General features: G+C 41.0%; 2 protein-coding genes across 2 annotated transcripts in view; one reads left to right on the top strand and one right to left on the bottom strand.

Annotated features, from left to right (window-relative positions):
* The window catches only part of MTMR8 (myotubularin related protein 8), a 130988-nt gene extending 129020 nt beyond the window's left edge, over nt 1-1968 (bottom strand). Inside the window, exon 1 of the mRNA XM_040467199.1 lies at nt 1936-1968. Within this exon, the coding sequence (XP_040323133.1) occupies nt 1936-1968 (33 nt within the window). The remainder of the gene's footprint in view (nt 1-1935) is intronic.
* Nucleotides 1969-2245: 277 nt separating this feature from the next.
* LOC121024901 (profilin-1-like) lies at nt 2246-2704 on the top strand. The gene has a single exon (XM_040467200.1). It carries the CDS (start codon nt 2246-2248, stop codon nt 2702-2704), a length of 459 nt encoding a protein of 152 aa, XP_040323134.1.
* Nucleotides 2705-12306: the final 9602 nt, after the last annotated feature.

Consider the following 12306-nt stretch of genomic DNA (forward strand, 5'->3'; position numbering starts at 1 on the left):
TATATCCTCCTCCCACTCCCCTCTTTTACTAGTCTACTATCATTAGGTTAGTTAAGTCCTGGACTATTGCAGTAGCCTCATAACTTTCATCAGCACAGATGTGGGAAAAGGACGAAAGGCCCACCAGACCACCAGACAGGTGCAGTCATTCAGTGGTATTCTCTGAATCAGACTTGTGATGGAAAAAAGAACAATCTGGGAGTTGGAAAACCTGATATATTATAAATGTCGTTTATTAGTTGTCTCCCCATTTAGGATGTCAGCTTTATGCGGCAGGAATTTTGCTCACTGCTAGATCTCCAAAGTCAAGAAAAGACCTGGCATAGAGTAGGTATTTAATATTTGTTACATAAATAAATTTTCAAAGCCATCCCATATTTTATCTACCATTAACTTCAGCCATTCCCCCTAACATTTCTTCTTTATGGCTAATTGATGTCATATCAGAGAAAATTAAGGCACAGACAGTAACTTCCCAAAGGTTGTAGAAAAGTCAAATTGGACCCCACTAGAGTAGAGACAGCCTGGGGTAAGAGGGAAAACATGAGAAAAGAAAGTATTAGACTCAAAATATTTTCAGTGAAAGGATACTATTATCATCTATTTTCTGTTTGTCTCCCCCATTATGATGTTTTCCATGATGTTTTTCTATGTTCACTACTGTATCCCAGTGCTTAGAAAAGTACTTGCACATAGTGAATGCTTGATAAATACTTGCTGAATGGCAAGATAAGAATGAATAATTCTAGACTCACAGCTGGTGTGGGCTGGAAGATAAGCTAGAGGGAGAGAATCTGGAGGCAGGGAAACCATGAGGAGGCTATTGTGGCTTCCCAAATGGAGCTGTGAACTGGTGAGTCTGTGGGATTTTTGACCTTGTACCTAAAGCTCAGGCCTCAGAGAGATCAACCAACATCTGAAATGCTAGTTGCTGCAGCAGATCTTACTTGTCCTGCTTTATAACCAAACGTCCAACTATATTTTTGTCATAGACTCTAAGTCCAAAGTTCTCTTTTGTATAACAAAAGAGCAGATGCAGGATTAAAAAGAGATGGCTAATGTCTGGGGAAAAGACAAGAGCCCCTAATAAGGGTCCTTGCCCCATATTTATTCAGGTCAGAAGGCTTGCAAACGTGATGGGCATGTACAAAGAGACAAAGAAACTAGGAACATTAACTTGTGGATGTGAGGGGGAAAGAGGGATTTTGAAGATATACAGTGTTTGGGGTTTGGGTCAATATAAAACAAATTCCAGGCACCGGGCAGATGGGTATATGGATGTTAACAGCAGACAGGAGGCACCGTGCCTGTTTATCTTTGCCATCCTAGGGGATGAGACAGACAGTGGTAACAACCTCAGGGTTAACAAGACACCTTTTCTTTTTTTAACCATCTCTGCTCTGGGCTGCTTTGCCTGCAGCGCAGGGGTCCAAAGTCCAGTTCACCAATTTTTACCTGCCCTGGCCCTATTCTCCTATGAAATCAGCTTTCTGCAGTAGTACTAAACTTGGGGTGCTTTCACCCTAAATATCTAATCTTGTTATTCCTATGTATTGTGCACCTTTCCACCGATTCTATTTCAGGCCTTTGACTCTCTTTCTCTCTATTTTTGGGGGTTCAGCATCCCCTCCATATTTTGGGGTTTCTTTGCACCTGCATATTCTTGGCACCTTTGTGCCTCCCTATTCTTGGAGTTCCAATTTGGTTACCCAAACTCGGGTGTGAGCATTTCAGGACTTTGTGTTTCTTTGTGCCTTGTTAACCCATTGGTGTAGGCCCCAGGGGATTCCTAAGCTTATCCCCCACATATTTTAATTGTCCACTTATGTTCTACTTTGAGTGATTTTCCACTCTTGAGGTTTGGTGTTATTCCCATGGTATCCCAGGGAAGTAGGTGTACTTTGCCCCACCATCTATCTCACTAGCTAGAGTTACAGCCTCAGAAAGCTGCTGCCAAAGGTCACCCATGATGTGATGGATGATGACTATTTAAAAAGTCACTCCTGCTCAAGAGGTAGCTTGATAAATCACAGCAGAGGGAAGGTAGGCCATAACTTCATTCAAGTGTCACCAAGAACTCCTCCACTTTGCTGCTGGGGAGAGGCCATCAGAAACAGACTGTATTTTTAGGTTATTTCTGTCTCAGCTTATCAGTCATCTTAAGCCAACTTCTAACAAACTTCTTTTACAGACCAAATTATTAGAAAGCACTTTATTCATCTTTTAGAGACAGCTTACTTGAATCATGCAGTGCATAGAGGATATCAGCGAAGAGGTCTGGCAAGACTGCATTACTCTCTTCCTACAGACTGGGATGTGCTGTGATGCAGCGATTATCACCAATTCCCCACCCTGGTTGTTAGCTTCTTACCCTGAAGGCAACTTGTTCCAGTTGACCCAGGAAGAAATTCAGATCTTGCTGGCAAGAGAGGGGAGAGAGAAATTTCTTCAAGGGATCACTCTTGCAGGGACCAAATGCTTATTGATTCGGGACAACATTTACACTGAGGGAAACAACACCATGGACCTCCGCACCAAAGGCCAGAGTCGGTGCAGCCAGGAAGTCACTGTAGTTCAGATTGAGTCTGTATACCTTGTGATGATGGGACAAAAAGGAACAGAAGGAGAGCCTCTCAACCTTAAGGCTTTTGAGATGGCAGGTTACATCAGAGAAGCCATTCATCAACACATGGCCCATTTCTAACTAAATAAAAAGGAGTTGATGTTTGACCTGGAATTTGAATTCAGTGTTATCTATCTGTGTTAGCTACTAAGTTAACCTGGTCTTGAAGAAAAAGAAAGGGAGATCCCATATCAGGTTTGGAGATGTGTGTGTGTGTGTGTGTGTGTGTGTGTGTGTGTGTGTGTCAGGGAGGGGTGTTGCAAGGGGGAAGATTGGGAGTAAGTGCTCAGGCTCAGGGCTTCTGGGACTTTCTTACACCTAGAACACCATAACTCCTTTCTCAGAACCTGGAAAAAAAGAGTAGTAGACTGGGAACTAGAAAATTTTGGTTCTAATCCTAACTTTTTCCTTACTATGTTATCTTTCTCTCTCTCTGGGTCTCAGTTTCCTTATCTATATAATGAAGAGCACACTATGTCTCTGAGAATCATTTAATCTCTGAAAATCTGGGATTTTGTAACATCACAAAAATCCTTCAAGGTCCAGCTCAAGTACTACTTCCTTGAAGAAGCTTCTTCTACCTGCCTGGGCCCTTGGGGTTGACAGTGATTTGAATTCCTAAAACAGTAACTCACTGTGTCATTTGTTTGGCCCTTAATCACACTGCCTAACATTTCTTAGATGACTGTTTGTGTTCTTGTTTAACTTTTCACACACACATTGGTTTTGTTTCCCACCTTCATTATAATCTTAAAGGGAAGGTGGTGTGTCTTCTACTTCTCTATTTGCTTCCTGAGATAACCCAGCACAGGGCTCCAACAGAGAAGTTGGTTATATGGCTAAAATTTCTTATCAGGAAGGGAGAAACTTTCTAAAGTGGAAATTCTACTGGGTATAGTTGATCCAGGGTGTTTGTGGCTAGATTTTCCTCTTTGATTTGTAACTCACCTTTGGGCCATTTATCTGCTCATTGTTCTCACTGTCAGGGTAATTATGGGTGAGAAAGAGCTACAAAAATACTAACCACTCAATATGGCATGTTGCTAGCAGCTCTGGGGAATATGGGATGAGACAAGGCATGAATGAGAAAGATGAGGTTGTGTAATAAACTATAGTGTTTATTTGAAGCTGGTACTTACTTGATCCTACTGTCATCAGTTGCCCAGGAGCAGTGATTATGGATAATCCTCTTCTGTGTTAATTACAAGAACCCACCTCTAAAACACCCCCAACACATACCCTCACAAGCTTGTAAAGGTCGGGGTTTAAACATGGAAGTTGTCAAAATCTTTAGAGCTGTGTTATTCAATACAAATATAATGCTAGTCACATATGTAATTTAAAATTTTTTGGGTAGCCACATTAAAGAAGACAGGTGAACTTAATTTTATGAATATATTTTATTAAACCCAGTATATCCAAAATATTATTATTTAAACATGTAATCAATGAAAATATCACTGATATTTTATATGTTTGTATGCCAAGGCTTCAAAATCTGGTGTGTATTTTATATTTGCAACACATCTCAATTCAGAGAAGCTTCATTTCAAGTGCCCCATAGTCACATGTATCAAGTGGCCACCAAATTTGGCAGCGTGGATTTAGGCCAACCCCCTCCAATGTTTGAAATGCCTCTGCAACATCCTTCACAGTACATCCATCCATTCATTCAACACACTCCATACCAGGCATTGGCTAGGTAATTAAAGGTAAAAAAAAAAAAAAAAAGAAAAAAGAAAAACAGGTTTCTTAGATAAGATGTTAGTGGGGACAAGATAAGTGAAAAGATAAACTATAGTACCATGAAGTAAATGCTATGAAAAATTTTATTCAAATATGTATTGAGCTGCCACTATGTGTCAGGCACAAAAAATTTATGCCCATGGAGCTCACATTCTAATGGGAGAAATGGATGTATGTATCAGGAGATGATAAATGTTACAAAGACAAAGAAGTATAAAGGGGGCTATAGAATGATGGGAGAAACTATTTTAAGCAAGGATGTCAGAGGCAGCTTCTATGGAGAGAAGATATCCGTGCAGAGACCTAATGAAGTGAAGGAACGAGTCATGTCGAGAACTGAAAGCAGTGTTTCAGGTGGAGAGAAGAGCTGTTTAAAAGCCCTGAGGAAGGAGTGTGCCTGATTTGCTGAGGAGCTATCAGGAGGCCAATGTGATTGTAGCCTCTCAGGACAATGGCCCTTTCCCTCTCCATCTATGGCATCCTTAAGCATGGCAGTGAGGCAGCAGATGCTGCCTCCCAGGGTGTAACAGAAAAGCAGAGCAAAAGCCTTCATCACCCTTCTGGCCCCTCTCTTTCTAATGAAATTGCCTTAACTGTTTGGCAGCCACATCATACTGCTGAGTCACATCGAACTTCTAGTTAACTAAACCCCCAATACTTATTCATACTGGCTGCTATTAAGAAAAGAGCTTCAAATAGTGGCAAGACAATAAACCAAGGAAAAAATTAAATATGGAAATGGTTTCACTAGAGCCTTAATCTTGGACAAAGCCTCAATGTGGCAGGATTTATAGGTGAATTCTTAAGGTAATTGAGCCTTCTACATCATTCTTTGCAGCCTGGATTTCTGAAGCAAAGAGATGTGTGTTCAGGAAACAAGACTGCTGAGGAAAAATGTCATTGCCAGTTAGAGGGTCCCAGACAAATCCTTCATTAGAAGACAAGCTAAAGTATCCAGATGCCTCATTGAAAAGGAAACTTCAGCCCATTAGCGGGCTTTTGCACTAAGAAGTTCTCAGTGAATATACATCTTCCTGGATGATTAAATGAATAACAGACATAACAAATGAATGGATAAAGAAATGATTTTCTAGCCAAGCCCCTTCCTTGGTTGCCTATGGTTTAAATGAATGGAGAATGAGGGGAGGTTGTTAATGATTCTTCCTTGTCCCTCCTTTTCTCTATTCCCCAGTACCAGTCACTAATTCCCTTGCCTCTAGGCAGTGAAGCAGTTCACTCTGGGAAAACTTTAGCTCTGGCTTTGAGGCTTTAGGTGATTATTATGTTCCTTGCATAAGGTGAACTCCTTGCCAAATGAATAGTAAACACAATTAATGGTATAGGAATTGAGTGGAAAAAGTCCATTTGGGTGCTATCCTTCCTCATTACCGCATGGAATGTGCATATTCTCTACCAATTAAGAGTTATACATGCATTATATTCATTTATTCAGATATTCATTTATTTTCTTGTTGGATTGTTTATCAAGGCATTTACAATGAGTTGACAAGCCTTAAATCTGAGAGCCTGAATTCCAGCCCTGAGCTATCATTTATTAGGTATATGAGCCTGACCTAATCACTTACTTCTATGGGCCTCTGGTTCTTCACCTAGAAAATGGAGATGTTGATAATTGCAGGGTTGGTGTGGAGATCAAATTAAAAACTGAGAACAAAGTGATTTGAAAAGGATAAAATGTTTTAGCTATCAGGTCAACCATACGAATGGGTGTGGGGATTTAGAGTCCTCTGTCTCCAGGCAGGTATAGGTACCCCTTGCTTTTCAAATTTTGTTGTTATGTAACTCATTTTTATGAAAGACCTATATTAGTACCCATTTTTGCTAACCAATGAAAATCTGAAGATGATTTTCACTTTTACAAAAAAAGATGAAAAACTAAAGTAGTGTTCAACGTTTGTTTTGCAGCAAGCCATTACAGAGAAAGCATGCACTCTTGTGTATCAAGAGTAGCGTCGCCAAGCTCTTTCCCTGGAAACTACACTCAGCATCTCAGCATCAAGCTGCCATAGCTTTGAACTGTGTCTGTGCTTCATCTCTATTTATTCTGTGCATCCATTAGCAAGATGTGTCCTAAGGTATCAGAAAATACTTTGGGGAGAGAATACTTTTGGGGCATGGGAATGCTCAGAAATTTTCTGTATAAATTAATGGTAATTTCTTCTTTGCTTTATGCTATTTTGGCTTATAAAAGGTTTCCTAGGAATACTGTACTCTCAGATAGCAGGGGAAGCCTGTACTTGGAAATGGAGTGTGAGCTGAGCTCCTATGTGGTTAACAGCATAGTCTGAAAACTTTGGGTTTAAAGTTCCAGTTACAGCAGAGACTTTAACTGATTTTAAAGTGGCCAGGTGTGGGGAGTGGAGTAAGAATAAAGTGCTGCCTCTTGTGGAAAGGGTAGAAGCAGTTCTTAAGAACAGCAGCAAGCAGCCTTATTCTTGTGGCCTAGAGGGGAACAGGGTGGCCATTTCATAATAATATAGCACCGAGTGCTTTAGCGTTTATAAAAGGCTTTTGTATTTAATTCATTCATCAAATGTTTATTTAGTGCTTACTATGTACTTACTGTGAACGAGTAAATTATAATACAATGCAAAGTGGAATTAGAGAGTATATTCATTTATTCATTCAAATATTTACTTAGTGCCCACTATGTTTCAGGCACTGTTCTAGGCATGGACAGCACAACAGTTAACAAAATAGAGAAAAACCCATGCTTTCATGGAGTTTTTATTCTAGTCTGGGAGACAGACAATACACAAAATTAAGTAAAATACATAGTGCATCAGATGATAATAAGTGCCAAGGAAGAAAAAATAATAATAAAGAAAGCAGACAGGAAGCCAGAAAATGCTGGATCAAAGTATGGAGCTTTATAATTTTAAGTAAGGTAGTTAAGGAATGATGTCTTAGTCCTGTTTGAGCTGCTATAAAAAATACCACAGACTGGGTAGCTTATAAACAACATAAATATATTATAGTTCTGGACTCTAGAAAATCCAAAATCAAGGCAGCAGGATGATTGTGTTTTAGTGAGGACCCTTTCCCTGGTTCATAGCCTACATCTTCTTGTGTTCTCAAATGGTGGTCATAGGTAGTTCTGTGGGATATTTTTTATAAGAGCACTCATTCTATTAATGAGTGCTCCACCCTCATGACCCAATCACCTCCTAAAGGCCCACCTACTGAGATGGAGGATCTAAGATGACAGCATAGTAGGAGGACCCTATACTCCTCTCCTCCCTCAAATAGAACAAGATAACCATCAAATCATTCTGAATACTCAAGAAATCAACCTGAGGACTGACAGAACAAACGCCACAACTAGAGGAAAAGGAGAGGCCACATTGAGGAAGATAGGAAGTAAAGAGATGTGGCTTGGGGGAGAAATGGATTGCAGGTGCTGCAGCAAGGAGGGAGTGGTGGTCATGGAGAAAAGCAAGAGGAGCATACAGGGGAACACACAAGGAAAACACTTCCTCAAATCTATTGGCTGAGAAAACAAGATGGGCTGATTTCTCTGAGTTCTTGCAATCAGTGGAGTTTAAAGACTGGAGTTTTAAAGGTCAGTGGGCTTGGCTGGGATAGAACCTTGAGGGTGCTGCCCTACTTCTGGAGAAAAGGCAGACAAACAATCCTGAGAGAGACTGCACAATCTCAAGAACTTATGGGGCACACTGTGGGGAGATTATTCGCCCTTCTTTGAGAATGTCCCTGAGAGGTAGCTTTCATGGAGAAGCTTCTCTGGGGATACAGGGGCTACCAGGCACCATTTCCCTCCCCACACCCCTCAGAAGTACCTACCCATAGCAGCTCGGCCCCAATATTGGCTACATAGCCTGCTTGCTCCAAATCTCATGACTCTGAGCTCTGGCATGACTACCCTTCTCAGTCAAACCACCGTCAGTCCCAGTGCAACAAGACCCTCCTCTAGAAAACCAGCATAGGCCCACTCACACTAGGTCCCTAAAGACTAGAGTTTTAAAAGTCAACAAGCATGGCTGGGATAGAGGCTGGAGGGCACTGTGCTGCTCCTGGAGAAAAGGCAGGCAAACAACCCAGAGAGTGATCACACTGGACACACTGGACACATGAGGACATACTGAAGTGAGACTATTTGCTCCTCTCAAAGTGCTTTCCTGAGAGCAATAAGCTCAGAGAACCCCCTCCAGGGACAAAGGAGCTTGGTGGCACCATTTCCCTCCCTTGCCCCTCAGCATGAACCACCTTCAGCACAACAGCAACCAAACTGCCTGCCGAACCTGCTTACAACAGGTCCTACACCCCTGCACCCTCCCAGTACTGCCCTTCATGGTCAAGTTTGCCTCAGTCCCAACATAGTGGATGCTTTCCTTAGAAAACCAGTAGAAACACGTGCTCACACTATGTGTCCCAACCAGAGAACTCTGTAAGGCTTCAGTCCTAGTGGAAATGGCATCAGGTATCATTTAACAAGAAGACCAGATCACAACTAGTTAAAGCTCTCTACATCTGGTCAAGGTCAAAACATTGCCCACAGCAGGCAAGGAAAGCCTCTGGAGACAATTGGCCTGAAAGATACAGCACCCAAAACCTAGCAGCAGAGTGCACTCAGCACACACCAGAGACACTCCATGAAGCACCAGGCCTTGGACACTGTATGATTCTTCTTTATAAAGCCATTACTTTTAGGAGAAGGAAACACAACAGACTTTCCTAACACAGAGAATAAGACAGAGACTTATATAAAAATGCCAAGATGGAAAAATTCATCCCAAATGAAAGAAGAAGATAAGGTCACAGCCAACGGTCCAAATGAAACAGATATAAGTAATATGCCTGATGGAGATTTTAAAGCAACAGTAATAAGGATACTTACTGGGATTAAGAAAAGAATGGAAGACTTCAGAGAGGCTCTTGACACAGAGACAAAAGAGTTAAAAAAACAATCAGTTAGAAATAAAAAATACAGGGGTGCCTAGGTGGCTTAGTCAGTTGAGGGTCCCACTTTGGCTCAGGTCATGATCTCACAGTTCATTACTTCAAGCCCTGCATTGGGATCTGTGCTGACAGCTCAGAGCCTGGAACTTGCTTTGTGTTTTGTGTCTCCATCTCTCTCTGCCACTTCCTGGCTCATGCTCTGTCTCTCTCTTTCTCTCTCTCTCCCTCTCTCTCTCTCTTTCTCAAAAGTAAATAAAAATTAATTAAAAAAAAGAAAAAATGCAATAACTGAGACTCAAAACAGATTGGATGCAGGGGGCACAAGGATGCAAGAAGTAGAGCAACAAATAAGTGATATAGAAGACAAAATAATGGAAAATAATGAGGCTGAACAAAAGAGAGAAAGAATAATTATGCAACATGAGAATAGACTTAGGGAAATCATTGACTCCATCACACATAATAGCATTTATATTATAGTATTCCCAAAAGAAGAGAGAGAAAAGGGGATAGAAAAAATATTTGAGGAAATAGTAACTGATAAACTTCCTTAATCTGGGGAAGGAAACTGACATCCAGATCCAGGAGGAAGACAGAACTCCTGTCAAAATCAACAAAAGCAAGCTAACACCAAGATATATTTTAATTAAATTTGCAAAATATAGCAATAAAGAAAAAATCCAGAAACCAAGACAAAATAAGTAACTAACTTACAGGGGAAGACCCATAAGGCTAGCTGCAGATCTCTCCAGAGACACTTGGGAAACCAGAAGAGACTGGCATAATATATTCAACATGCTAAATGGGAAAAGTCTGCAGCCAAGAATACTCTATCCAACAAGGATATCATTCAGGATACGAGAGATAGGGGTACCTGAGTAGCTCATTAGGTTAACAGTATAACTCTTGATTTTGGCTCAGGTCATGGTCTCACAGGTTGTGAAATCAAGCACTGAATGGAGCTCCATGCTGACAGCTTAGAAGCTGCTTGGGATTCTCTCTCTCTCTCTTGTTCTCTGCCCCTCCTCCACTCATTCTCAGATACTCTCTCTCTTTCAATAAATAAATAAATAAATAAATAAATAAATAAATAAATATTAAGAAACAAGCAATATAAGAGATAAAGAGTTCACAGACAAAAACTAAAGGAGTTCATGACCACTAAACAAGCCCTCAAAGAAATATTAAAGGGGATTCTTTGAGTGGAAAGTAAAGACAAAAGTAACAAAGAAACAAAGGAACATAGAAAATCTCCAGAAACAATGAAAAAAACAAGTAATAAAATGACACTAAATACATATTTATAAATAGTCTGAATGTAAATGGACTAAATGTTCCAATCAAAAGACATAGGATGTCAAATGGATAAAAAAAATACCCATTTGTATGTTGTCTCCAAAAGACTCATTTTAGACCTAAAGACACCTGAATATTGAAACTGAGACAGTGGAGAAGTATTGATCATGCAAATGGATGTCAAAAGAAAGCTTGAGTAGCAATACTTACATCAGACAAACTGATTTTTATTTTTTTAAGTTTATTTATTTATTTATTTGGAGAGAATCAGAGAAAGAGTGCAAGTGGGTGGGGGAGGCAGATAGAGAGGGAGGGAGAGAGAATCCCAAGTAAGCTCTGCAGCGCCCAACGTGGGGCTTGAACTCATGAACTGTGAGTTGATGACCTGAGCTGAGATCAAGAGTTGGATGCTTAACCTACTGAGCCACCCAGGCACCCCAGAAAAACTGAATTTTAAACCAAAGACTAACAAGAGATGAAGAAGGGCACTATATCATAATAAAGGGGATTATCCAACAAAAGGGTCTTACAGTTGTGTATATTTATGTTTCCAACTTGTAAGCACCCAAGTATATAAATCAATTATTAACAAACATGAAGGACATCAGACTAGGAAGAGTTAAGATGGTGTAGTATAGGGACCCTAACCTTGTCTCATCCCTGTAACACAGCTAGATCAGGGTCAAACCATTTTTAATACCTAGGAGATTTACCTGAGGATTAACACAACAACTTGCATAATGTGACCTAGAGAAATTGGCAGGTACACTGTGGAGAGAGGTGAATTGGGGGAGAAAAACCATAGAAGCACAGAGGGTAGGGAGTCCTTTTCACAGAGAGAGGACAGAGGGTGAAAGAAAAAGGGGGATTTCTTGCACATCGCAATTGGGCAAAAAAACACTCCCCCCAAAAATGTAGCTGGAGAGAAAGAAAGAGATAAAACACTCGCAGAGGACTGGACAAGAAATCTGTTTTCCAAAAGCATTGACAGTGAGAAAGGAGAGGGTTTCAATATTGCTAGGATTCTATAAAGAATGGAGGGCAGAGTCTGAAGTTTTGGAGCTCAGTGCCTGGCAGTGCTCAGATAAGGAAGTAGGGTGAATCCCCAGGAGCAGGTATAGGGATCTGAGGGATCCATGCGCCACACAGAGAGAAGTTGTTTCCCTGCTTAGAGTGCATTTGGTAAAGGCCATATGGCCTCCCCACAGGCAAAAAATCCCAGCTGACACTAGAGAGCTGCCACATTTACTGATATTGGAACAAAGACAACAAAGTGCAACAGAACATGATGCTGGCTGTGTGTTGGGATTTACCATAACTCTGAGCCTCTGTCACTGTGCAATTGCGTGAACATTTTCTGGGACAAGCTGGCACCTGTCCACTGTTCTGTGAGACCCTCCCTGAGATAATCAGCATGGGTCCAAACCGCGGTGGTCTCTGAGGTATGGGGTTTTGAAACACAGATCCATCAGAGATAAAACTCTGGAGGAAGATGTGACCTGGCAGGCATCAGACAGCTTGGACACAGACAAGGTAAAGCTGGGGAGTGGACAAAAGCCTAACACAAAGGAAAAGTGCTTGATTGCATGTCTGTGAACGTATGAAATTCCCATGCCAGAGACTAGAGAGCTAGGTGAAGCCATTTTCAACTCCAGCGCATGCACCCGCGCACATACACACATGCATTGACTCCAGTGAACTAA

Source organism: Herpailurus yagouaroundi, unplaced genomic scaffold (genome assembly GCF_014898765.1).
Source record: "Herpailurus yagouaroundi ecotype Mexico unplaced genomic scaffold, PumYag 67350, whole genome shotgun sequence".
In the NCBI taxonomy this organism is placed as follows: Eukaryota; Metazoa; Chordata; class Mammalia; order Carnivora; family Felidae; genus Herpailurus; species Herpailurus yagouaroundi.

What these genes read in the sequence shown, in the direction of transcription:
- LOC121024901 (XM_040467200.1), top strand. Translation starts at nt 2,246, where the DNA reads ATGCAGTGCATAGAGGATATCAGCGAAGAGGTCTGGCAAGACTGCATT.